Below are 25,388 nucleotides of genomic sequence, written 5' to 3' on the forward strand. Positions count from 1 at the left end.
GATGGTGTTGGAGTCGTGCATAGCCACACAGTCGTGGATGAACAGGGAGTACAGGAGGGTAATAAGCACAGACCCCTGTGTTGATGGTCCGCATGGCAGATGTGTTCTTGCCTACCATCACCTCCTGGGGCAACCCCTCAGGAAGTCCAGGATCCAGTTGCAGAGGGAGGTGTTCAGTCCCAGGGTCCTGAGCTTAGTGATGAACTTGAAGGGGACTATGGTGTTGAATGTTGAGCTGTAGCCAAAGAACAGCATACTTACATACAGTAGGTATTCCTTTTGTCCAGGTGGGTGAAGGAAGTGCGTAGTTCAGTAGAGTTTGCGTCGTCTGTGGACGGTATAATTGTAGTGGATCCAGGGCTCATAGACAGGATGTTGATGTGAGCCATGACCATGCTTTCAAAGCATTTCATGGCTGTAGATGTGAGTGCTAAAGGGATAATAGCTATATAGGCAGGTTAACTTGGTGTTATTGGGCTCGGGGACTCTTGAGTAGGAGTCCTGGTAGTCCGTTTGGCACTGCGGCCTTGCAAATGTTAACCTGAATACTGTCGACGAATGTTTTGTTTTCTCAGGCCCTTAAGCCTGTGTAGGGCTGTGATGTGGACTATGACTGGAGGAGTGGGATGCTTTTTAAAATGTATTGTATATGATGTGTTACCTCCCGATTCCCGCAATGGAGGGAAGGGGCGGCAATACACCGTATCGGTGGTAGTCTGCCGATAAACCTCAAAGAAAGGTATATAAGCTACGACCAAGAAGAAGAAAAAGAGAAAAGATGGCGTCGCTGAATGACAGATCAGTTTGGGATGAGGTGGAGGTTTGTTCCTTGAATTAACATATTTGAATGTTCATCAATGTATTATGATTAAAACATCTATTATTTGAATATGATCGTCACGATGAAGTTAACACGTGTCCAATGAACTAAAGAGCTGATCCTTATATCAGCTAGCATAGCTACAAGATAACGTTAGCTAGCCTGTTAAATTGATGGGAGAGTGACACAGGACACTTTTCTTAACGTTAGCTTGGTTACATAAAACACACGTTTGGCTTGGTGTTTAGCCTGTTACGGTAGTTAGCTAGTTATCGACTTTCTGATCACTTAACTGTGTTAGCTGATAACTAACGTTACACACACACAGATTCGTAAACCTATCTGCAAGTTGTTAGCTAACGTTAGCCTGGCTATTTTCCTTGTCTTATTAGCCGCTAAGCTAGTTTGGATAGTTAGCTTATAGCTAGGTATCGTGATTACTGTATAACGTTACCTTTAACGGTAGTAGTAAGATAGCTACGTTGTATCAAAATTACAATTTTGTTTGTCAACAATAGGAAGGGATCGGCAAAGAAGTGCTCAACATGTCCCCTGAAGAGCTCGTTCAGCGGACACGTCTTCTGGACAATGAAATAAAGGTAACGTTAAATGTTAGATAGCTAACTAGTCATTTGAGCTGTTATTGGTGTATCAGATGGCCCTCACTATTCTTTATTTTTTTCAGCTACTTACCTGTTATGTCGCCTCCATATACTTGACCGTTCCGTTTTTGAAATGACGATATGAAAAGTGTGAATAAGTTGCGCCTAGGTCTATACATTCAATTGGACTCTTATGTTGTAGATCATGAAGAGTGAGGTATTGAGGGTAACCCATGAGCTGCAGGCCATGAAGGACAAGATCAAAGAAAACACAGAGAAGATCAAAATGAACAAGACCCTGCCATATCTGGTCTCCAATATCATTGAGGTAGGAGAAATGAAGAAATATGTACACTTTTGTCTCAATGTCACATTGTTTTATTGTATTGAACAGTTTAGTGAAGCTCAATTCTTGTGGAGCTCACTTTTGTGATGGGTGTTTATGACCATACAACAGTGTCTGGATCATCACAGGTTAAGTTTAAGATGTCTTAACTCTTGCAGCTTCTGGATGTGGACCCAAATGACCAGGAGGAGGATGGAGCAAATATTGATCTAGATTCCCAGAGGAAGGGCAAATGTGCTGTCATCAAAACATCTACAAGACAGGTAAGAGGAGTATGTCCAATCCAGTGTTTTCTTCAGCAGTCATTTAGCTGTGGCGCTACGTGACGGCAAAATCGTTGCCGCCATGCCAACAAAATATGGAACATGAGAAAAATATTTATTCCAAGGCGCACTTTGAAGATGCTGGAACAGTCTACATGTACTTTTCCTCGGCAAACAAAACAAGTAATTCATAGAAATGTCTGACACCCGCATAATAGTTTATCTATTTACCTTGTTGGCTTGTTTTGTGTTCTATGCGAGATGAATAATCCTCTTGAGGCGCATTCAAGTTACCAGTCCCAAATTGAATATAGGCTATATTTATTTAGTAGGCTACTCACAAACTTTTACCAGCCGCACCAGTTAACACTTTATATGTCCTGCTTCTGGTCTACTGTACTAATGCCAGAATTAATGTAATAATTTAATTTTTGACCTTTATTTTACTTGGCCAGTCGGTTAAGAACATATTCTTATTTTCAATGACGGCCTAGGAACAGTGGGTTAACTGCCTCGTTCTAGTCCAACACTCTAACCTACCTGCCGCCCATAATGAACTGAATTATCTAAATCAAAAACGGCCTACCTGCTTGCAGGCTTTGCATCCATCTTCTGTGTTGTCCTTCCAAACTGGTGATTTCACTCGTGCAGCACCGGTTTCCACTATAGTTTTGTAGCCTGTTCTCTTATCGTAACCACTATTTTTATTTCTCCATTTAGGACTATGTTAACCAATTTTGCGTGAGCGAGGCTATCCAGGGAAAGTAAACTTGGCAAAGTTTCGTATTATCACTTGGGGAGAGAGAACAAGCTCTGCACGTCGACAAATTTTAACGTTTTAGCACCACACCACCACAAGGGACGGTTCCCGGCTCCACACACTCAATGCGTGCATGGCTGGTAGCCTTATGTCTGTCTCGCCGCTCACCGAATGGAATTTGCAACACAACAAACTCCTGGGTTTTTAAAATGTGTATTTAAAATGTGTATTATCTCGATTTAAAATGTTTCCGACCATCATGTAATTGTTCTGACCCGTAAGCCGACCCACGGGTTGGAAGACTGTGGGGATCCGACCCGACGCAGGACTCTGCTAATGATTAGCCCAATAGGTTAAATGCAGATAGGAAACCCCATGCTTCAGCCTATTTATTTATAGCCACTATTCTTCATCAGTTGGGCTACAGGCAATAATGCTTATTGTAAATAGCGTACCTGATAATATGCTATTAGCAATATTTAAAAAATAATTTTAGCAATATGTTATTTTCCTCATTTCTGGAGGTTGAAATTATATTTTACATGTCAGCATAATTTTATTTGCATTCATTTTGGACAAATTCTTTTTTTTTTTTTTCATTCACTAGAACAAAATGAAATAAATCAGCCCCTCCGCTACATTTTCCCCAGAGGAAATACTGGTCCGATCTACTTACAAGTTCAACTGCATTTTGATCAGTACCTTTCCTGTGTCATTCTTAGTAAATTTAAACAGTTATTAATAGGAGCTATTCAGCAGTTGTAGTTGACAGCGGTTGCCCCTTTTTGTGCTCTTGCAGGCATACTTCCTCCCGGTCATTGGCTTGGTGGATGCAGAGAAACTGAAGCCGGGAGACCTCGTGGTAAGCCCCTTTAACTTCACTTGAGGGTCCTTGAATAGCAGCTCCCTCTGCTCAACAAGCTAAGGATTTATTTTTTGGCCATGCTTGAGTGTCGCATTTTATTTTTCTCTTTCCCTGTGGTGATGATCAGGGGGTAAACAAGGACTCATACCTGATCCTGGAAACCCTGCCCGCGGAGTACGACTCCAGAGTCAAAGCCATGGAGGTGGACGAGTGCCCCGCTGAACAGTACAGTGACATTGGGGGATTAGACAAACAGATCAAGGAGGTCCGATATTATCATTTGTATCTTATCTCTTTAGAAACTCCTATATGAATGTTACTAAAACTGCAATTACGTGGTGCTTTTCTTCTGACTTTCAGCTGGTGGAAGCAATCGTTCTACCCATGAACCACAAGGAGAAGTTTGAGAACCTGGGTATTCAGCCACCTAAGGGGGTTTTGATGTATGGCCCCCCAGGCACAGGGAAAACCCTACTGGCTAGGGCCTGTGCTGCCCAGACCAAGGTAAAACAAAACACTGACCTTCTGGCTTGCAGTTTAGCAAGGGGTTATTTGTTAGTGCGGGAGTGTCAACTCCTTTTCTGCTTTAGGTACAATTGTGTCGACAGGCAGAGGTTGATTTATTTACAGTTGAAGTCGGAAGTTTATATACACCTTAGCCAAATGCATTTAAACTCAGTTTTTCACAATTCCTGACATTTAATCCTAGTAAAAATTCCCTGTCTTAGGTCAGTTTGGATCACCAATTTATTTTAATAATGTTAAATGTCAGAATAATAGTAGAGGGATTTATTTAAGCTTTTATTTCTTTCATCACATTCCCAGTGGGTCAGAAGTTTACATACCCTGAATTAGTATTTTTCAGCATTGCCTTTAAATTGTTTAACTTGGGTGAAATGTTTCAGGTAGCCTTCCACAAGCTTCCCACAATAAGTTGGTGAATGACAGAGCTGGTGTAACTGAGTAGGGTTTGTAGGCCACCTTGCTCGCACACGCCTTTTCAGTTCTGCCCACAAATGTTCTATAGAATTGAGGTCAGGGCTTTGTTGTCCTTAAGCCATTTTGCCACAACTTTGGAAGTAGGCTTGGGGTCATTGTCCATTTGGAAAACCCATTTGTGACCAAGCTTTAACTTCCTGACTGATGTCTTGAGATGTTGCTTCATTATATCCACATCATTTTACCTCCTCATGATGCCATCTATTTTGTGAAGTGCACCAGTCCCTCCTGCAGCAAAGCACCCCTACAACATGATGCTGCCACCATCCTGCTTCACGGTTGGGGTGGTGTTCTTCGGCTTGCAAGCCTACCCCCTTTTTCCTACAAACATTAGGATGGTCATTATGGCCAAACAGTTCTATTTTTGTTTAATCAGACCAGAGGACATTTCTCCAAAAAGTACGACCTTAGTCCCCATAAGCAGTTGCAAACCGTAGTCTGTCTTTTTTATGGCAGTTTTCTCGCAGTGGCTTCTTCTTGCTGAGTGGCCTTTTAGGTTATGTCGATATAGGACTCGTTTAACTGTGGATATAGATACTTTTGTACCTGTTTCCACCAGCATCTTCACAAGGTCCTTTGCTGTTCTGGGATTGATTTGCACTTTTCGCACCAAAGTACGTTCATCTCTAGGAGACAGAACGCATCTCCTTCCTGAGCGGTATGATGGCTGCGTAGTCCCAAGGTGTTTATACTTGCATACTATGGTTTGTACAGATGAATGTGGTACCTTCAGGCGTATGGAAATTGCTCCCAAGGATGAACTAGACTTGTGGAAGTCTACAAAAAAAAAATCTGGGGTCTTGGCTGATTTCTTTTGATATTCCTATGATGTTAAGCAAAGAGGCACTGAGTTTGAAGGTAGGCCTTGAAATACATCTACAGGTACACCTCCAATTGACTCGAATGATGTCAATTATAGCCTATCGGAAGCTTCTAAAACCATGACATCTTTTTCTGGGAATTTTCCAAGCTGTTTAAAGGCACAGTCAACTTAGTGTATGTAAGCTTCTGACCCACTGGAATTGTGATTGAAATAATCTGTCTATAAACAATTGTTGGAAAAATGTCTTGTGTCATGCACAAAGAATAGGTCCTAATGGACATAAAACTATAGTTTTTTTAACAAGGAATTTGTGGAGTGGTTGAAAAACAAGTTTTAATGACTCCAATGTAAGTGCATGTAAACTTCCCGACTTCAATTGTACTTTTCATCCTTCTACAGGCCACATTCCTCAAGTTGGCTGGCCCACAGCTGGTCCAGATGTTCATTGGTGATGGTGCCAAGCTGGTCCGAGACGCCTTTAACCTAGCCAAGGAGAAGGCCCCCTCCATCATCTTCATAGACGAGCTGGACGCCATTGGAACCAAACGGTGAGTGGTGCAGTTAAACTGTATGAGTCCTACACTGTAAACCAGCTACTCACGAGAAGTTTCACAGTTGATTTCCATAGCTGTTTAATGGCATCGACCCACGCCTCTGATCCTTTTTTGATTTCTCCAGGTTTGACAGTGAGAAATCAGGTGACAGGGAGGTACAGAGAACTATGCTTGAGCTCCTCAACCAGCTGGACGGGTTCCAGTCCAAGATGCAAGTTAAGGTATTGCTCGGTTCTTTACATTTTTTTCTTCATCAGCTGTACTTGAGGTACCCAAGATGCCTGGTACCTAAGGAGAAATGCCTGTTTCACTATGCTATGAGGAAGGCCCTATATTGTTAGCCTGGCTGATGCGACTCGTGTGACTCAGCGCACGGAGAGTGGTGATGCACTGGTCTGGATAGGCCGTTGTAAATGCATTATTGATTGGTTCTCATCGCTGAATTTTTTTGTGTGCAGTGTGAACTCCAAAGGAACTCAGACCCCTCAAAAAAGCCCACAAAGCGAACCGAACTGAGACCATCTCGAGAGGCAGTCTGACCTTAAGTTTAAATGTTTAGGGAATTGTGTACACAATGCACCTTTCCCCTGCCATAACCCCTCACATTGGTGCCACAAAAGAGAGATGACGTGTTCTGTTTTTGGATATTGATTAGCGATTGTCATGGATGCACAGACATTACAAAATGCCTGGAGTTTTATACTGACACGATGTTCAGATATTTTTTTTTGCAATATGTGATCTTTAGACTAAAGGTCTTCACAGGTCTAATGGATCTGAAATTCTAACAGACCTGAAACCCAGAGCAGGTCTGTGTTCTAAATTTTGACTTTTGTCTTGGGTAAAATTGATTTACCGACTGGACCCGATTGGACCTGTCCTTTTTGTTAATTTATTGTTTGTGTGATAACTGCATGAGCTTGTTATGTCAGCCAATTGCAACTCAATAAAACGTATAGCTTATGTCCAGCTGAAACTGGTTCCAGCTGCTCACCTCTGAGGAGAGTAAAAGGAGCCTTGGACTAGGCTACTGTTCATTGCGAAGATGGAGTTATTTTTCATTGAAGGAAAATGAGAGGAGAAAGAGTAGTGAAAAGAAGCTGACAAGGGGATTGTCCTCAGGGACAAATTTTAATGTTGTTGTGGACAAAGATGAGAAGAACGTTGGCACAGCCAAATGGACTGTGTGCAACTCACTATTCAAGTTTGAAACAATTGTATACCTTTTCATTTATTTATTTTTAAATCTATTATTAATTGTTTAGTCACTAATAATTATTATACTTTTGTTGTCAAATTAATAGAATTAGCCTATTGCTGTCGTTTGGTAGGCCAACGGTAAGTAATCGCCTTTGTTGGTAATAGCTGCAATATAGGCCAAGCCTGTTAAACCTTTTTGAAGATTTCATTCTGTTGAGTCATTTTCATTAGAAAAATGTAATTCCAGCTGTAATGTATGCCGCAATAAAATAGAATTACCAGTACTCCTACTATGCTTTTCGCACTCAAACCATGAAAAGGATAAATCCGAGGGAAAGATGCAAAATGTAATTTAATGGCGCAATATAGTAACCTGTTTGTATTTTCCCTATAAACAATGACTTGACCCCCTTTTTATTACCATAAGCAAAGCAACTTTTAAGTGGTATGGTTATTATTAACCTTAGCTACCGCTGGCCTATGAAGGCAGTGCTCACTGGCACTCCAACTGTCTCTTGACAGTTGTACTTGAGATGAGGTGAGAGAGAATGTTTTATGCCTACCAGAGTTAAGCATTATATTGTTTGATTTTAAAACGAGTATCTTCATTTAGAATATTCGGATGGAAAATGAACGAATTAGCCCGGCGTCCTGTACGCCTGTACAGCAGATATAGTGGATGCTTATGACTATATGCATGCAATTCCCTGATAATAAGGACACGGAAACTGGACCATTTGGCCAATATCACTTGTTTATTGATGGCGCTGGCAGCGACCAGTTGGACGTTTCTTTCTCTTTCTACTCAAGGATCTGAACGGCGTCTCAGATCCGAACCAGCGCTGGTCTGTTTGCCGTGGTCCTTTTTGCAACGGGTCAGGCTGTCCTCGGGTCCATTCGGAACAGGCTCCGTTTAAAAATATTTTATGCATATCGGGTCGGGTGGGAAAGCCACATCCATTTCGGAACGGGTCCAACTTATTGTACCCGTGAAGACCTACTTTAGGCTGAGTTTCATAAGCTGTTTATTTGATTGTGGGGTTTGAATAGTGAGAAGACAACACAGGGTACAAAGTCAATGCTAGTTAATAAAGGGGCAGTAGCCTACATTGGGTGTACAATTTTTAATTACAGGGTTATTCAGTCTTTAGTTATTGTTATTCAATTTATTATGTTACCAATAATATTGCTATGTTAATATCTAACTAAATCCAATCTAGCTTCCAAACTGTGAGGTAGGTATATCTAGCTGTACGATAACACATTCTGTTGGAATGGCTGGTCCTGCACTTTGTGAAAACCCAGAGTGCATTGAGTGGAAGTTGGGTCCTTGGTTCCTTTCTAAACATAGCAATGTGAATGCAAAGAGGATTCAGGACCACAAAATTAGGTGAAGTGAACAGGCAAAAGAGTCGGAGTCCTCATTCAAAAGCAAGGGCAGTGTGAATAAAAAATGTTATTTTTGCTTTTACCACAGAGTTCACTTTAAAGAGGACTGAGAAGTTATTTTAAACACGCTCAATTTTTTTTATTTTTTCCTGGGAGGTTGAGACCTCTCATTGTTTCGATTTGGTGATCGGGGACTGTGTGTGGGTGTTTGAGTGAGAAAGACACAGAGGAGAAATGATGAATGAAAAGCACAGCCCCCTTTTATTATCAACCACATCAAAAGTCTTTCCAAACTGAGGTCAGGAGGACTTCGAGTTAGGTGTCAGCCAGACTACTAGACTTTACTCTGACACCTTGAATTTCTGATCCTCTTCTGCCAGGTTATCGCTGCCACTAACAGGATAGATATCCTAGATCCCGCACTGCTGCGTTCTGGACGTCTGGACCGTAAGATTGAGTTCCCAATGCCCAATGAGGAAGCACGAGCCCGCATCATGCAGATTCACTCACGCAAGATGAACGTCAGGTTCGGACCAATCCACTATGCTTCATCCTACATTAGCCAAATTGATATATACATGTTATGATTAAATGTACTGTCTAGCTCAAAGATATACACGGGTTCCTCATGTAGTATTCAGAATCTGATTGATTTTTTTTTCCCCCCACAGCCCTGATGTCAACTACGAGGAGCTGGCCAGGTGCACTGATGACTTCAACGGCGCCCAGTGCAAAGCAGTGTGTGTGGAGGCGGTGAGTCATACCTCACACTAAACCAGCCCTATTAACTAAAGTACAGTTACATTGTTTCCTTTCCCCCGGTGAAATACTGTTCAGTCACCTGTGTGCCAAGGTTTTGATAAGACTTAATTTGCCCTTTTTTCTTAAACTATATCAATATATTTAGGAACGTCAAGCAAAGATTTCTTTCCTTCTCCCAGGGTATGATCGCCCTTCGCAGGGGGGCAACTGAGCTCAATCATGAGGACTACATGGAAGGCATCTTGGAAGTACAAGCTAAAAAGAAGGCCAACCTGCAGTACTACGCCTAAGGCTCTTCAGGGGAAGTGTGATACTCTCCAGTTGTATCCAAAACATGAACCAATCTGTACAGCACTAATTGTCACGTCTCACTCTTTGGTGCTTCGGAAGGTGTTTGGTGTGAGGATGGGACTGGACATGTTTTGGTTTATTATTGTACCAATGGTCCATGAAAGAATTAAAGCCTTTTTCATTAACACATTTGCCCTTTGGTGAAATGGAAACAATTAACACACTGTGGCAAAGACATCGCCACGTTATTTCAGATGTTACCATTTACAAATATTATGAAAAGGACATTTTGCCACAATATTCAGGCTGTTACCTGCGAGTACTTCCAATGGAGTGTCGATGTACTTCTGAAACTTATCCCCTATTGCCATTCTATTCAGTTTGTGTTGCAAATGTTCAGGGTGCAACTTCACTGAAATGACTCATTTCGAATCAAATGTTTCAGGGGACTAGCTACACACTGGAGAATGAAATCAAAAGGGTAAAACCCAATGAGAAAGCAGAAAGTCCAAAAAAGCATCTTTATTTGGATCAGTCAATGAGTTAATACAAGCACCTGACTGCTTCGACAAGGCCATAGACATGTCAACTCACGCTCGTGTGGCCCCAAGTTACCTTAACGCATCCATTTCTTATCGCATGATTACATACATCAATACAAGGGGTGTTCCCAATAACTTTTGAATTAAACATTACATGCAGATTAGCTAACTTCCATCTTATATTCAGGGAGGGCCTCCACTCAATGCCAGCCAGATATACAGGGTATTCCGATTGTTTGTATATTGGCAATAGGTGACATACAATTTAGTCTCCCATCACAGAAAGAGGAACTGGGAACTATTGCAATCTGGTTTATTCCTGGATTTGTGAAACGGCTCCATTTAATTATCCTGCAGTACAGTTTTACAAATTTCTATATAATAAAATAAAGCTCTTCACATTTCCAATCAAAGCAGCACATTGCTGTAAAACAATGCAATTTTATCTTTACTTGATGACAGACTCAGACAGGTTGTTAAAAAAAAAAAACGTAAACAAGTGCATACAAAGGATTAGATGCCAGTGATCCACCCCCTTTCAGGCAATGTCAATTTATATTATTACAATTAGATTCTATGCAGGTAGTTCAAGACTTAAAAAAATCTCTTCTGGTCGGTTGCATAAATCTTCCCCCCAGGCAGCTTCCGGAAAAATAAACTGTTGCCTCTGCTCATGTTTCCCTATAAATAGAGAGAATACAAACAAAACGGGAACAGCTTGAACGGCACAAATTCATCCATAATAATTCAATTAACACGTTAACCAACGTGAATAACTAAGGATCTTATGGTTACATCTGTATTTTTGTGTAGCAGCAACCTACCTCTAGGCTCAGGTGCCTCCAGCAGTCCACCCAGGTTGGATATATTGAAGCATAGGGAGGGAGGCCGCCAGCCAGACTGTAAAAGACAGGAGTGCTTACGTGGACAGCCAGCCTCAGACATAAACCACTCACTACAGGGAAACTTTAAAAGGTCCAATGGAGCCATGTCAAATCATTTCTGGGTAAAATGGTCTCAAGCAAGAGTTTTCCTAGGACTGTTGGGGTGGTTTAAGTGAGGGACCTATTTGGACAAGCCTTATATGCAAAGGGATATGTAACCTGGAAACTAGCCATCATTGGCAGAGGTTTGAAATGGATGGGCAATATGGCCTAACAATCATACACCTCTTTAGTTATGGCTGTTTCACAATTTATCAACCCCCCAAAATAAAAGTTTATCCAAATAAGCTTTGTTGTACAATTTCAATTTAAAAAAAAAGGTCAAATACACTACATTTCAAACAGTCAGCAATAATTAACAAATTCAGAGCTTATGAAATTATACATAGGCTAAATAAGCATTCCACTAATAATTTTATTAGTTCATGCTTTTTTGGAATACTGTTTGAACAGCATCCTTGTCAGATGTTGGAAATCAAGTGACCTACCTTAAGCTTATTGCACATTTAGAAAACCGACTAGACCAGGGGTGTCAAACATACGGCCCGCGGGCCGGAACCGGCCCCCAAGGAGGTTCGATCAGGCCCGCAGGATAATTTGAAAGTGGAAAAAAATGCATAAAAGACATGGAATTAATTTTTTTTTTTTTAAGACAAGCCGCATCACTGAGACAGACTGAAAACAGCAGACGGTATCAATGCGCCATCTGCTGCTTGTTACGACGTTGTTAAGATTGTTAATGTCTCTACCTCTCCACTACACCCTCATTAGCCAAAATGTCGTTATCCAAACGGAGAAAAGTAGATAAGGAGTGTAGAATTTTCAAAGAAAAATGGACCACGTCCTATTTATTTACAGAGATGCACGGAAAACCTTTGTGCTTGGTGTGTTTGCAACAAGTTTCGGTATTGAAGGAATATAATATTCGACGCCACTACGAGACTCATCACAGCGAAAAATATGACGGCTTGCAAGGACAACTGAGAAGAGATAAGATTAACAAATTGCTGGCGGGTCTGAGGAAACAGCAGTCAACTTTCATCCAGAGCCGAGAAGTCAGTGAAGCAGCAGTAAAAGCCAGCTACCTAATTGCTAGCGAAATAGCATTAGCATCGAAGCCGTAACGGTGACTTTGTTAAACGATGCATGATGAAGGCGGCTGAACTTGTATGTCCCGAGAAGCGACAAGCTTTTGCCAATATTAGCATGACGAGGAATACTATAGCAGAGAGGATTTCGGAACTATCGGCAGATTTAGACAGTCAATTGAAACAGAGAGTCAAGTCATTTATTGCATTTTCCGTGGCAATTGACGATAGCACTGACATCACAGACGTGGCCCAACTGGCCATATTTATTCGAGGAGTTGATGAGACATTGACTGTTACTGAAGAGTTTCTTGAGTTGGTGCCAATGATGGACACCACAACAGCCGAGGACATTTTCGGCTCTGTCCTTGCTGCATTGGACAGAGTTGGAGTGGACTGGTCCCGCGCTGTCAGCCTGGCTACAGACGGCGCGCCATCCATGGTCGGAAAGAAAGCAGGTGTCGCGACAAAGTTCAAAGACAAAGTACAAGCCCTTAATGGAGGAGATCGTTTCTGGACATTTCACTGTATTTTGCACCAGGAGGCATTGTGTTGCAAGTCGCTGAAAATGGACCACGTCATGGAGGTGGTTGTTCGCACTGTAAATTTCATCCGGTCCAGAGGTCTGAACCATCGTCAGTTTGACAAACTTCTCAGCGACAGCAACATTACCCACAGCCTGCCATACCACACTGAAGTGAGATGGTTAAGCCGAGGCGCTGTGCTGAGGCATTTCTTTGATCTACGAGAGGAAATCGGACAGTTCATGGAGAAAAAGGAAAACCGGTGTTGGAATTACAATCTCAGGAATGGCTACGGGACCTTGCATTCTTGGTTGATATTACTGAACACTTGAACAATCTGAACAAAATGTTGCAAGGCCGCAAAAAAGTTGTCACACAGTTTTCTGACAACATACATGCATTTAAGTTGAAGCTGACTTTGTGGGAGATGCAACTGGCAAATGGCAACCCTGCCCTGATTTTATCAGTATCTACTACCAGGGTACCCCAAATTAACAGCCCTGGCTGCTAAAATTTTGTGCATGTTTGGGACAACCTACCTTTGTGAACAAATTGTCTCAGTGATGAATATCAATAAAACAAAAATGCGTTCAAGGCTCACAAACAAGCACTTAAATGACATTCTGAAAGTGACAGCTAGTCAGGACATGACACCTGGTGTTGATGCACTTGTACAGGCCAAAAGATGCCAAGTTTCAGGTACAAATACAAGTCCAGACTAGACTAACACCTTTAAAATGCTGCCTTAGATACTGTTTGCATTGAAAGAATACAGCTCTGTGAAGATGAATCCTTACTGTGGTGATTTAAAAAATGTGCACTTTAATGTTAGTCAGCAGCTTCAAAACAAAAGTTGTGTGATGGAATTCTACTGTTCATACAACTCCATACATTTTCAGTATGTATTGTATGTGTATGTATGTTTCATGTATGAAGTTTACAGATTTACAGGACAGGCGAACACTTTCTTCATTACACATTTAAAATCACTCTCCTTAGTTTGTAAGGTGTACGCAGGGATTACATTTAGATTTTATATGCGTATGTGTAAGTGGTTTAAAAATTCCTTTCTTTAAAAGTCTCATTTAATCTTAAAGTGCATTACTATATTTTTCAGTACCAATTAAAGTTTTGTGCCTTTGTACAATCAGTGGGATCAGTTGCAATGCATATTTGTGAATGATAAAAGTAAATTGCACATTTGTCTAAGGAAATATGAGGTGTTTCATGAAATGTTTTGTAAAAGGATAGTTCATTAAATTTCAATATTTTCCTAATGTTCTTGTGCTTCTTTACACCAAAACAAAGGAAAGACATGATATTTTGGTTATTTATAGCAGAGTATGGTATAATTTTAATGGTCCGGCCCACTTGACATCTCCCTAGGCCGTATGTGGCCCACGATGCGAAATGAGTTTGACACCCCTGGACTAGACAGTCTTTGGCTAAAGTACTGCAATACTGTGCAACAAACTGATCATTAATTTTAGAGAATCGATATTCCCATTGTAGTTGTCTGCTCTGAGCCAATTTGAGGAGTGGAGACAAAAGGTATTGTTAGACAGGCTAATTTCTCTATTATAGTAAAATAATGTTTTGGTGTTCATATGACCGATTCTGTTCAACCAAACCTCAAATGCAAATAGAGTTGAATTCACTTGTCAGAGAGGAAGAAGTGATCTCATCTAGGTTGTTGTGAGTGGCAGGGGAGGAGTTTGGTGTGTGTAAACAGAGGAAGATGCAAAGCGTGAGGTTTCACTCTCGCCAAAATAAGCCCAATGCATTTCCATGGGTTTTATTTTGGACAATGACTCCCTCCCATTGTTGGGGCAGAGACATGAGCATCTCGTCATTATATACGCATCTCTGGTGTAAATGGGAAGGTATACACAGCACAGAAGGATTGAAGGAGACGAGACCGAAACGAGAGCAAGGGGACAAATGCTCCTAAAAACAAACTTGGATTCTTGTGATACAGGTATTTAGAATATTACCCAAAAACAAATTCATTTGATATAATCGCCCAGACCTATTTGAAAGGCTTTGTGTTATTGGTCTATGAACTTACACCGACTGGTGATGTTGGTGTAAAAAACATCCAAATGCAGCTACTTACCCGCAGTTGTTGACAGCCATGAGGTTTGACACCAAAACAAAGGGGTATGTGAGCATACTGGCGAAGAACTGGAACACGAGAGGGAGATACAAATTGACAACATCAGCAACCAAGGAAATACATTAACATTTTAGTAATTAGGCAGCTCTTATAAAGAGCGACTTACAGTAGTGAGTGCATACATTTATTTAAATTTTGTACTGGTCCCCCGTGGGAATTGAACCCACAACCCTGGTGTTGCAAGCACCATGCTCTACCAACTGAGCCACACTGGACCCCAATAGAAATCCCATCAACTGTTTATTACCTGTATGGTATTACTAGTTGCCTGTGTTATGGCCTTACATTGATAAATTATAGATTTAAAACAAATGCTTTACACTTACCCCAGTCACAGCCTGAGAGCAGTTCTTTATTTCTCCTGTGTGACTCATCTGAGGAAAGGATATAAAATAAATAAAAAAATGAATAATCACTTACCCATGCATTCTACACTGACAATGTACTTCAGTACAGGATCACTTTTTTATGTGAGGTCCACATCTACTTTAAAGGCCCAGTGCAGTCAAAAATGTGGTTTTCCTATGTTTAAAATAAAATAAAAAATAGAATACCACACTGAGGTAGGAATAATACTGTGAAAATTACAATGCCCTTTTAGTGTAAGAACAGTCTGAAAAGGCCGCCTGAATGTTCAGCCTGTTTTGGTGGGATGGAGTTTTGGCCTGCCTGTGAAAACAATCACAGTAAGGTACTTCATTGTTACCCAGAAATGATTTGACACGGAGATAAAGATGGCGGCACTGGACCTTTAAACAAGTGTCAAAAATCTCCAAATCCATCTGACTTACTGAGTCGTCAATGGCGTATGTGTTGACGAGGTGGGCAAGCATGTTGCAGATCCACAGAGACAGCACGTCACCCAGCAGACGAGGAATAAGGCCTCTGCATGAGAGCACAGCTATTAGTCAGAGGTTAAGACGACAGGGAAAAAGAGGTCATGGTACAGACATCCAGAGAAAACGGCCGCTAGACAACAATTCATTTTCAAGCATAAACCTACTTTTAAAAATAACTTCAAAAAGGATTGACTGAATTTACTGAGGTCAAATGTATTCTAGTAATTTAGCAGGTCAGGACTAAAGGTTGCCCTCGATTAAACATTGGTCATGTAGCCAAAGGAAGATCATACTTACGCAAAGAATCCCAGAACTCCTTCATTCTTGTAGACAGTGACGATGGAATCAAACACTCCACTGCAAGAAACATTTGTAATATTCAGTATTACATGGCTATAAATCATATAAACACATATTGAACTTAGGTTAAGAAAAACTCACCTGTACTTGGTTTCTCTACCGATAAACTGGACCATGCATCTCAAGGTGATCACTTTGGAACAAACATAACATAAACCGTTAAGCCAGTATCCATGCAGTAGTCATTCTCCTATGAGAACATTTGAGGCAAAGGGTGACATGACAAAAGTTGCTCGACACAAACAGTACAATTACCATGGAAGGGGTGCGTGACGATCGTGGCACAGGAGCGGGCTATCATCTCTTTGGTTGTCTAGTACAAGAAAAACAGAAAGAATGGAGATGCAGAATTTGGGAGAAACCATGAATCCAGTTTGGACAGCTTAAGCTGGGGATAATTCCCCTTACACCAAGAACCAGCTCCGCTCCAGATATGAACTTACTTGCGTATGGTGAAAAAAGACATCTGTCAAACCATCTGCTTTACTGAACAAATGAATTCATACCTCATTCACAACATGCTGCAAGGATCCCTCTTCAGCTTTCTGACTGGTTCCGGAGACCTAAAAAAAGATTGAAAAGTGACCACCCATATCCACAGCCTGCATTTAAAAGATAAAAGATTTAATAAAATAAATAAAAGAGACAATTATACAATTAATCCATAACCAGGCCAAAATATTTACCTCATATTTGCCTGCATCCTGGCATCTCTGTTAAAGACAGCAATGATTAGTTCAACAGAGATCCATTTCCATAGTGGTTGTGTCGACACATTGCCATTTATGAATTTAGAAACAAATAGCATTCGTCACACTCACCATCCTAAGACAATGCCGTTCAAGTCAGAGTCAATTCCCAAGCCAGCATATAGCTTATTCTCTGACGAGCATGACTTTCAATACAGAATGCGATCACATTTCCCATTTATTTATGTTTGAGGCTAGACTACTGCTGAGGTCTGGAAACATCAGATAACATTTATTTAAGAAGCTACATTAAGCCAGCTTGTTAGCTAGACCCACCTGCAAGACTCTGCTGTGTACAAGGGTGCCGATGGTCCCTGCACAGAGCCTGGGGGCTAGGCCATTAAAGAGACCTGCCTTGCCATCAATCTTTATGATGTGCTTTGCTAAAAGACAGAAATTAGAGGATCAAAAGGGACATAGAAAATATGTTCATTAGTCAGAGTGTATGGTACGGATAGGCCAGTCTTATTTGCGGTAGCCTACTAGTTGGAGTTTAACACCAAGATAAGTCTAGTTTTAAATCCATCACTAGTAGTGCTGCGCAGGTTGACTCATAACCCGCAGTCCCCGCGGTTATATCCGCTGGGCAGGCTGGTTTAGTATCATGAAATATTGCGTGAATGAAGGCCAGGTTGAATAAAGAGAAAAACAATACCTAAAAATAAAAAAATAAAAAAAATGTATCTATAGGCAAAATAGATGTTTTTCTTTCATTATTTTATGCTCTCTGGCATTAGTGCCTATGCATATAAGCTTTAGGGCCTAACTGTACAACAGCCAAATATCCAACACGCCAACCGTCAAAACACTTTTGCGAGCGGGCAGAAAGAGTTAACATCAATCCACGGAGGCAAAAAGGACAATATCAGAGTTTAATTCAATCAGAGAAAAGTCACAAAATGGAGAGTTGAAAAAGATTTGGTGAAGTGGTAAAAGAGGATGATGGCAGTGCCGGCTATGTTGTGTGTGACGATTGTGAGGTGCTATAAAAATTTGACAGTCAAGACAGGGACTTCAAATAGACCTATGGCACGTCAAGGGAACTGTAGCCTACTGTTCAGATGGGTTAAAATGAAAGCTGAAATCTAGACACTGACTGTACTCCTGCAGAACTAAGCATTTCTTGCAGTAAAATTGTACACCAAGTGAAGGACACATTTTGACTTGGGAACAGGAGTGGAGAAATATGGTTGATTTCTTTCAGCATCTTGAGAGCATGCAAATCCACATTTAGATGCCATCTGTAGAGATGTTATCTTTATCAGCATCATAAAAGCTGATTGTATTTTAACCACATAAAATATGCATCCAAGCCTAACTGAAATCTTTCACAGCTTTCCATTTCCTTACAAACTAATGTCATTTGGAAAGTTAGCCAAATCTTTCCTTGTTATTTATTGCATTTTCTTCCCAGTCCCTAGATGTCTTTGCCCCACAAAAGAAAAAGAGATGGCAGAAAACTTTTCTGATGTCAACAAGATTGCATTCATTCTAACGATTTATGACATTCTGGTGAGCAAGGGCTTATTTAGTCTTCTAGGCCAACATAATGACAGAAGATAAGATGCATGTATCAAATTTAGACAAGTTGACTAACGAATAGCCTACCAAAATGTCGTAAATTATAAGCACCAACATATCTTAAAAATTAGGAAAAATAAATCTTGCACCCCGTCAACAAAAATGGTTTGTCATCTGACTGTAGTCTACAGCACAGTTTATTTACACTGCTCAAAAAAATAAAGGGAACACTTAAACAACACAATGTAACTCCAAGTCAATCACACTTCTTTGAAATCACACTGTCCACTTAGGAAGCAACACTGATTGACAATACATTTCTCATGCTGTTGTGCAAATGGAATAGACAACAGGTGGAAATTATAGGCAATTAGCAAGACACCCCCAATAAAGGAGTGGTTCTGCAGGTGATAACCGCAGACCACTTCTCAGTTCCTATGCTTCCTGGCTGATGTTTTGGTCACTTGCTGGCGGTGCTTTCACTCTAGTGGTAGCATGAGACAGAGTCTACAACCCACACAAGTGGCTCAGGTAGTGCAGCTCATCCAGGATGGTACATCAATGCGAGCTGTGGCAAGAATGTTTGCTGTGTCTGTCAGCATAGTGTCCAGAGCATGGAGGCGCTACCAGGAGACAGGCCAGGAGACGTGGAGGCGGCCATAGGAGGGCAACAACCCAGCAGCAGGACCGCTACCTCCGCCTTTGTGCAAGGAGGAGCACTGCCAGAGCCCTGCAAAATGACCTCCAGCAGGCCACAACTGTGCATGTGTGCTCAAACGGTCAGAAACAGACTCCATGATGGTGGTATGAGGGCCCGACATCCACAGGTGCTCTTCACAGATGAAAGCAGGTTCACACTGAGCACATGTGACAGACGTGACAGCCTGGAGACGCCGTGGAGAACGTTCTGCTGCCTGCAACATCCTCCAGCATGACCGGTTTGGCGGTGGGTCAGTCATGGTGTGGGGTGGAATTTCTTTGGGGGGGCCGCACAGCCCTCCATGTGCTCGCCAGAGGTAGCCTGACTGCCATTAGGTACCGAGATGAGATCCTCAGACCCCTTGTGAGACCATATGCTGGTGCGGTTGGCCCTGGGTTCCTCCTAATGCAAGACAATGCTAGACCTCATGTGGCTGGAGTGTGTCAGCAGTTCCTGCAAGAGGAAGGCATTGATGCTATGGACTGGCCCACCCGTTCCTCAGACCTGAATCCAATTGAGCACATCTGGGACATGTCTCGCTCCATCCACCAACTCCACGTTGCACAACAGACTGTCCAGGAGTTGGCAGATGCTTTAGTCCAGGTCTGGGAGGAGATCCCTCAGGAGACCATCCGCCACCTCATCAGGAGCATGCCCAGGCGTTGTAGGCATGTCATACAGGGACTTGGAGGCCACACACACTACTGAGCCTCATTTTGACTTGTTTTTAGGACATTACATCAAAGTTGGATCAGCTTGTAGTGTGGTTTTCCACATTAATTTTGAGTGTGACTCCAAATCCAGACCTCCATGGGTTGATCAATTTGATTTCCATTGATAAATTTGTGTGATTTTGTTGTCAGCACATTCAACTATGTAAAGAAAAAAGTATTTTATAAGAATATTTAATTCATTCAGATCTAGGATGTGTTATTTTAGTGTTACCTTTATTTTTTTGAGCAGTGTATTATGCTTGATCTGAAAATGTGTTCGGAGGCTCCGAATGGAGGGTGTGACAATTGCGGAGCCTCCAGAGGCATGCAGAGGTCAAACTGAGTGCCGTAGTCCGTACTGAAATGTTGTGCGCCTCCCAAATTTTGTAACAAAGAGATCTGTATAGCTCTGGATTGATATGATTGGTTGACAGTAGGTGGGAGGTCCTGTATAAACAGAAACTCACTTCCTTGACAACTTCCTTCACAATAGCTCTGCACTGCTCCAGTAAACTACATGACAAAGTATATGGACACCTGCTCATCGAACATCTCATTCCAAAATCATGGGCATTAATATAGAGTTGGTCTCCCATTTTCTGCTATAACAGACTCCACTCTTCTGGGAAGGCTTTCCACTAGATGTTGGAACATTGCTGCAGGGACTTGCTTCCATTCAGCCACAAGAGCATTTGTGAGGTCGGGTACTGATGTGGGGCAATTTGGCCTGGCTCGCAGTCTGCGTTCCAATTCATCCCAAAGGTGTTCGATGAGGTTGAGGTCAGGGCTCTGCACTCCAGAAAAGTCCTTCCACACTGATCTCAACAAAGCATTTCTGTATGGACCTCATGCAGAAAGAGGAAAGGGCCTTCCACAAACTGTTGCCACAAAGTTGGAAGAATGGAATCATCGAAAATGTTATTGTATGCTGTAGCGTTAAGATTTCCCTTCACCGGAACTAAGGGGTCTACTCCGAACGATGAAAAGCAGCCCCAGACCAACATTCATCCGCTAACAATCTTTACAGTTTGCACTATGCATTGGGGCAGGCAGCTTTATCCTGGCATCCGACAAACCCAGATTCGCCCGTCGGACTGCCAGATGGTGAAGCGTGATTCAATCACTCCAGAGAACGCGTTTCCACTGTTCCAGAGTCCAATGGCGGCAAGCGTTGCACTACTCCAGCAGACACTTGGCATTGTGCATGGTGATCTTAGGCTTGCGTGCGGTTGCTCGGCCAAGGCAAGGTCTCCATTTCATGAAGCCCTTACACAGCCTGGAAGTGTGTTTTGGGTCATTGTCCTGTTGAAAAACAAATGACAGCCCCACTAAGCTCAAACCAGATGGTTAAGTGTGTATCGCTGCAGAATGCTGTGGTAGCCATGCTGGTTAAGTGTGCCTTGAATTCTAAATAAATCACTGACAGTGGCACCAGCAAAGCACCCCCACACCACCTCTTCCATGCTTCACAGGGAGGAACCACACATGTGAAGATCATCCGTTCACCTGCTCTGCGTCTCACAAAGACATGGCGGTTGAACCAACAATCTCAAATTTGGACTCATCAGACCAAAGGACAGATTTCCACCGGTCTAATGTCCATTGCTCGTGTTTGTTGGCCCATGCAAATCTCTTCTTATTGGTGTCCTTTAGTAGTGATTTCTTTGTAGCAATTTGACCATGAAGGTCTGATTCACGCAGTCTCCTCTGAACTGTTGATGTTGTGATGTTTCTATTACTTGAACTCTGTGGGCTGCAATTTCTGAGGCTGGTAACTCTAATGGACTTATCCTTTGCAGCAGAGGTACATCTGGAGTTTCCATTCCTGTGGCGGTCCTCACGAGAGCCAGTTTCGTCATTGTGCTTGATGGTTTTTGCGACTGCACTGGAAGACACTTAAAGTTCTTGAAACTTTCTAGATTGACTGACCTTAATGTCTTGAAGTAATGATGGACTGGCATTTCGCATTGCTTATTTGAGTTGTTCTTGCCCTAATATGGACTTGGTCTTTTACCAAGTAGGGCATCTTCTGTATACCACTCCTACCTTGTCACTACACAACTGATTGACTCAAACGCATTAAGGAGGAAAGAAATTCCACAAAATAACTTAACAAGGCACACCTGTTAATTGAAATTCATTCCAAGTGACCACCTAATTTAGCTGGTTGAGAGAATGCCAGGAGTATGCAAAGCTACAGTATCATCAAGGATACTTTGAAAAAACTAAAATATGTTTTGATTTGTTTAACACTTTTTTGCTTACTACATGACTCCATATGTGTTATTTCATAGTTCTGATGTCTTCACTATTATTCTACAATGTAGAAAATAGTACAAAAAATCATTTTTAAACTTGAATGAGTAGGTGTCCATACTTTTGACTGGTACTGTACATCTGCATGTTTGTTTGTGCAACAGTATCTTCTAAATCAAAGAGGAATGCGCAAAACAATATGTTAGTTAAATGAAGTAGTTAAGAGAAAACATTAAAACGTAGCCAAAGATTATAGGGTCCTCTAGGAAACACTTGTCAACACTTTGGTTCCTGCCCTGTCACAATAACTCCTCCCTGGCATTTTAATTTGTTGTCATATCAAACATTATTTAAAGAGCCCACTATTATATTCTAACTATCGAATTTGAATAATCATTCAATTTCCATGATTCCAACAGTTCACCCAACTGTTTTGCTCTAAATCACAAGTCAAAACGCAATTGCAACATTTGGTCAAAATGCCTAGATTGTTTGCACAAATCGTGCAGCCCTATGTGGCAGTGTGGAAATGATCTGAAATGAGTGCAGGAAATGTAGAAATTGATGAAAATGCTGAAATTTATTTTTGGTTGAAGTTTAGTAGAACAGTATAAAACAATGAAAATAGAGAAAGACCCATTGAAATCAATTAGAATGTATAGTTAGCTAACGCACTTTTATACTTTGCGTTGTAACATACAATCAACCTAATTTTAGTGCCCAAAAAGCATTATACTTCCAGGTCAATTTCTCCCCTTTCCAGCAAAATCAATGACGAGACCTTCCCGTCTCTGCATGACTGAAGGCAATGAGCTCCGTTGGGTCTTTTTTATTTGTATTTTTTTATTTTTTTAATGTCAAGATTTAACGTACGGCGTCAGAGCGGTCCGTTTCTTTAAACTTTTCTCCAAAACTACCGGGCAATTAACATGTAAATCAAAGCTTGAATAGAAATGTAGTTCACACCCCATATTTTTATGCCTACACAGTCGCATTAGTTTTCATTGCAGCCTCATTTGAATGCCGCGGTGGCGAAAATGTGTACGGAATGGGGTTAGTCAACAGTATTTGTTGGCACCCTCGAATCGGACTCGCACTACTAATAAAAGCAAACGTGCCGTCTTTATTTTTAATACCATTATATTATATTTTGGCCATGTCGCCCAGCCCTATTCTGTACTGTCTTTGGTATTATTTTGCTATTGCCTCGCGCATAGGCAATTCGAAAAATCGGTTGTGAAATATGAACACGGAGCTCACATACGTTTGAAAAATGTAATTGCTAGTATTTTCTGTGAATATCATTTAAGATCGCACCAATTTAACACCCTACACCTGCTCCCTACTGGGCGTATAAACTACGCCCAGTAGGGAGCAGGACTATCTTTCATATTTTACAACCGCTATTTTAGAGTTGTCTATGCGCGAGTCAATACCAAAAGAATACCAAGGTGTCTTTTAGAGTTACGACCCACTTTCAACTAACTTGTGCAACCAGCCCGATGCTAATAGAAAAACCTGCTAATCATTTTGCAAGTGGGTACATTTACATTACATTTAAGTCATTTAGCAGACGCTCTTATCCAGAGCGACTTAGACTGGAATTCAGGTCTCACCATAGGCAAACAGTCCTGGCAGCTGGTACACTTGTCTACCAAACAGGTTTCTTCCTATGGACGGAGGAAGAGGTTCATGTCCAACCTGAAAAAGGAGTACATGTGCAATTGTCATTTATTAGGCTCTGGGTAATTATATAACACATTGCAGTGAACGAGGCCAAGTGTCAATCATTTATAGTTAGAACTAGTACCATTTGCTAGGCTGGCTAGCTAGCTAGATTAACAATATGATACATGTTTGACTTTCTTTGCGGACATTTGACACAGTACAATTATCACACATCTTATCTGACAACAGCACACACGGTAATGCATTATGATCCAGCGAAGTACCCGGTTGTGTTATAACCTTACTCATTTGCTAGCCCGCGTTACTCGGGTGAGTGGGCCAAAGGGCACCCATCCTGTCATGAACGTTTTGAATCAGAGCTAGTTACGTTAGCCGGCTAACGTTAGCCAGTCGTTACTCTCAAGGTAATGATAATGTCACACAAATTAACATGACAGCTGGCTAAATAGGGTCATGTCTAGTTGGGATAATGTGTCAATTTTAGCTAACCCTAACACTTTCGATAATATAACCTAATTCTCCCAACCTGTTACAGTACATGTCATTGTTTCTCATAACCTGCTGCTTAAAGTCAAATTTGACAAAAGCTGCATCCCTCCTAGAAAAAACCGCTAGATATAAATAATTGTAAAACAATGTAATTGTTTATCTGCGACAAAACCGATAAAAATGTCGAAACCACTTCCATAGTTAGCTAACGTAGCTTAGCTCTTAACCTTTGCGTGGCGTCAACCCCCTAGCTACTAATTCTAGATAGCTATAGAAACATAAGGTTTGAAACGATAAGTAAACTGCTTTTTAGATATATTAATATATCATGAGATCAGCTTGAATTTATCAGCTGTATGGAAAGTAACGTTAGTTATAGTTAGCTAGCTATTCGTTATGGCTGTTGTTGTAGCTAACATTAGCTACAATAGCCTGTCAGTTACAGAACCGGCCTCGACGTAAAGCTAGCAGGATCAAACATTCTGGTTTGTTTAATCTCAATATATATAGACCTTACCTGAACTAGAACTTTGATGTACATGAGGGGGTGGGAAAGGACCGTTAATCCAGACCCCAGAAGTACTTGGCCACACGTGTCCGCCATTATGGAGCAAACTAATAGGATTCTTCTCCTCCCACCAACCGGGAAGAAAGGAAGCTTCACCAGGTTAGTAACTCAACTCACATGACACAGAAGGGACCGCACAGGCCGCAGATTCTTCAGATGACTTTGTCGAAGACTTCATAGGATCCTACTGTGCTGGAATATAGACGTTTTAAAAAAAATGTTTTCATCCTCTCTGAAAGATTAGTGGTTATATCAATTTAGCGCATACACATACCTTTTTAGTAGGCCTAGACATCTGAAGGAATAGTGTTATGGTCTTACAATCTTGAGGTGAAAAGAAGACCATGAAGATAAACGTTTTTAAAAAGCGCACCCACCATCAGCTCTGCAGTATCAAAGCCGACCTTCGACCAGACCAGAGTTGACCCATCAACCAGACCAGCGAACCATTGACCAGACCAGTTGGCTGACCCGCTGACCGTCCACCAGACCAGCGTTGACCAACCGACCATCCACCAGACCAGTTGGCTGACCAGCTGACCGTCAACCAGATTAG

General features: G+C 41.5%; 2 protein-coding genes and 1 non-coding gene across 3 annotated transcripts; 1 reads left to right on the top strand and 2 right to left on the bottom strand.

Annotated features, from left to right (window-relative positions):
• The first annotated feature begins 653 nt into the window (after positions 1 to 653).
• Positions 654 to 9,861, top strand: LOC118358128 (26S proteasome regulatory subunit 6A-B-like). The gene is made up of 12 exons (XM_035735613.2): positions 654 to 820; positions 1,339 to 1,419; positions 1,625 to 1,750; positions 1,927 to 2,031; positions 3,591 to 3,653; positions 3,784 to 3,921; positions 4,017 to 4,160; positions 5,878 to 6,026; positions 6,157 to 6,253; positions 9,002 to 9,147; positions 9,293 to 9,374; positions 9,563 to 9,861. The coding sequence occupies exons 1-12, from the start codon at positions 779 to 781 to the stop codon at positions 9,671 to 9,673; spliced, it is 1,284 nt and encodes a 427-aa protein (XP_035591506.1). The 5' UTR covers positions 654 to 778; the 3' UTR covers positions 9,674 to 9,861.
• A 320-nt stretch (positions 9,862 to 10,181) lies between these two features.
• Positions 10,182 to 24,969, bottom strand: LOC118358135 (mitochondrial carrier homolog 2-like). Its single transcript, XM_035735627.2, has 13 exons — positions 24,782 to 24,969; positions 23,703 to 23,787; positions 17,173 to 17,279; positions 16,834 to 16,860; positions 16,654 to 16,710; positions 16,403 to 16,460; positions 16,229 to 16,280; positions 16,085 to 16,144; positions 15,740 to 15,833; positions 15,275 to 15,322; positions 14,889 to 14,956; positions 11,041 to 11,116; positions 10,182 to 10,897 (listed from the first exon to the last, which is right to left on the bottom strand). The coding sequence occupies exons 1-13, from the start codon at positions 24,866 to 24,868 to the stop codon at positions 10,811 to 10,813; spliced, it is 906 nt and encodes a 301-aa protein (XP_035591520.1). The 5' UTR covers positions 24,869 to 24,969; the 3' UTR covers positions 10,182 to 10,810.
• trnaa-ugc (transfer RNA alanine (anticodon UGC)) lies at positions 15,090 to 15,165 on the bottom strand. Its single transcript has one exon. It is a non-coding gene; the product is annotated as a tRNA-Ala (tRNA).
• Positions 24,970 to 25,388: the final 419 nt, after the last annotated feature.

Source organism: Oncorhynchus keta, chromosome 2, assembly GCF_023373465.1.
Source record: "Oncorhynchus keta strain PuntledgeMale-10-30-2019 chromosome 2, Oket_V2, whole genome shotgun sequence".
Taxonomy (NCBI): Eukaryota; Metazoa; Chordata; class Actinopteri; order Salmoniformes; family Salmonidae; genus Oncorhynchus; species Oncorhynchus keta.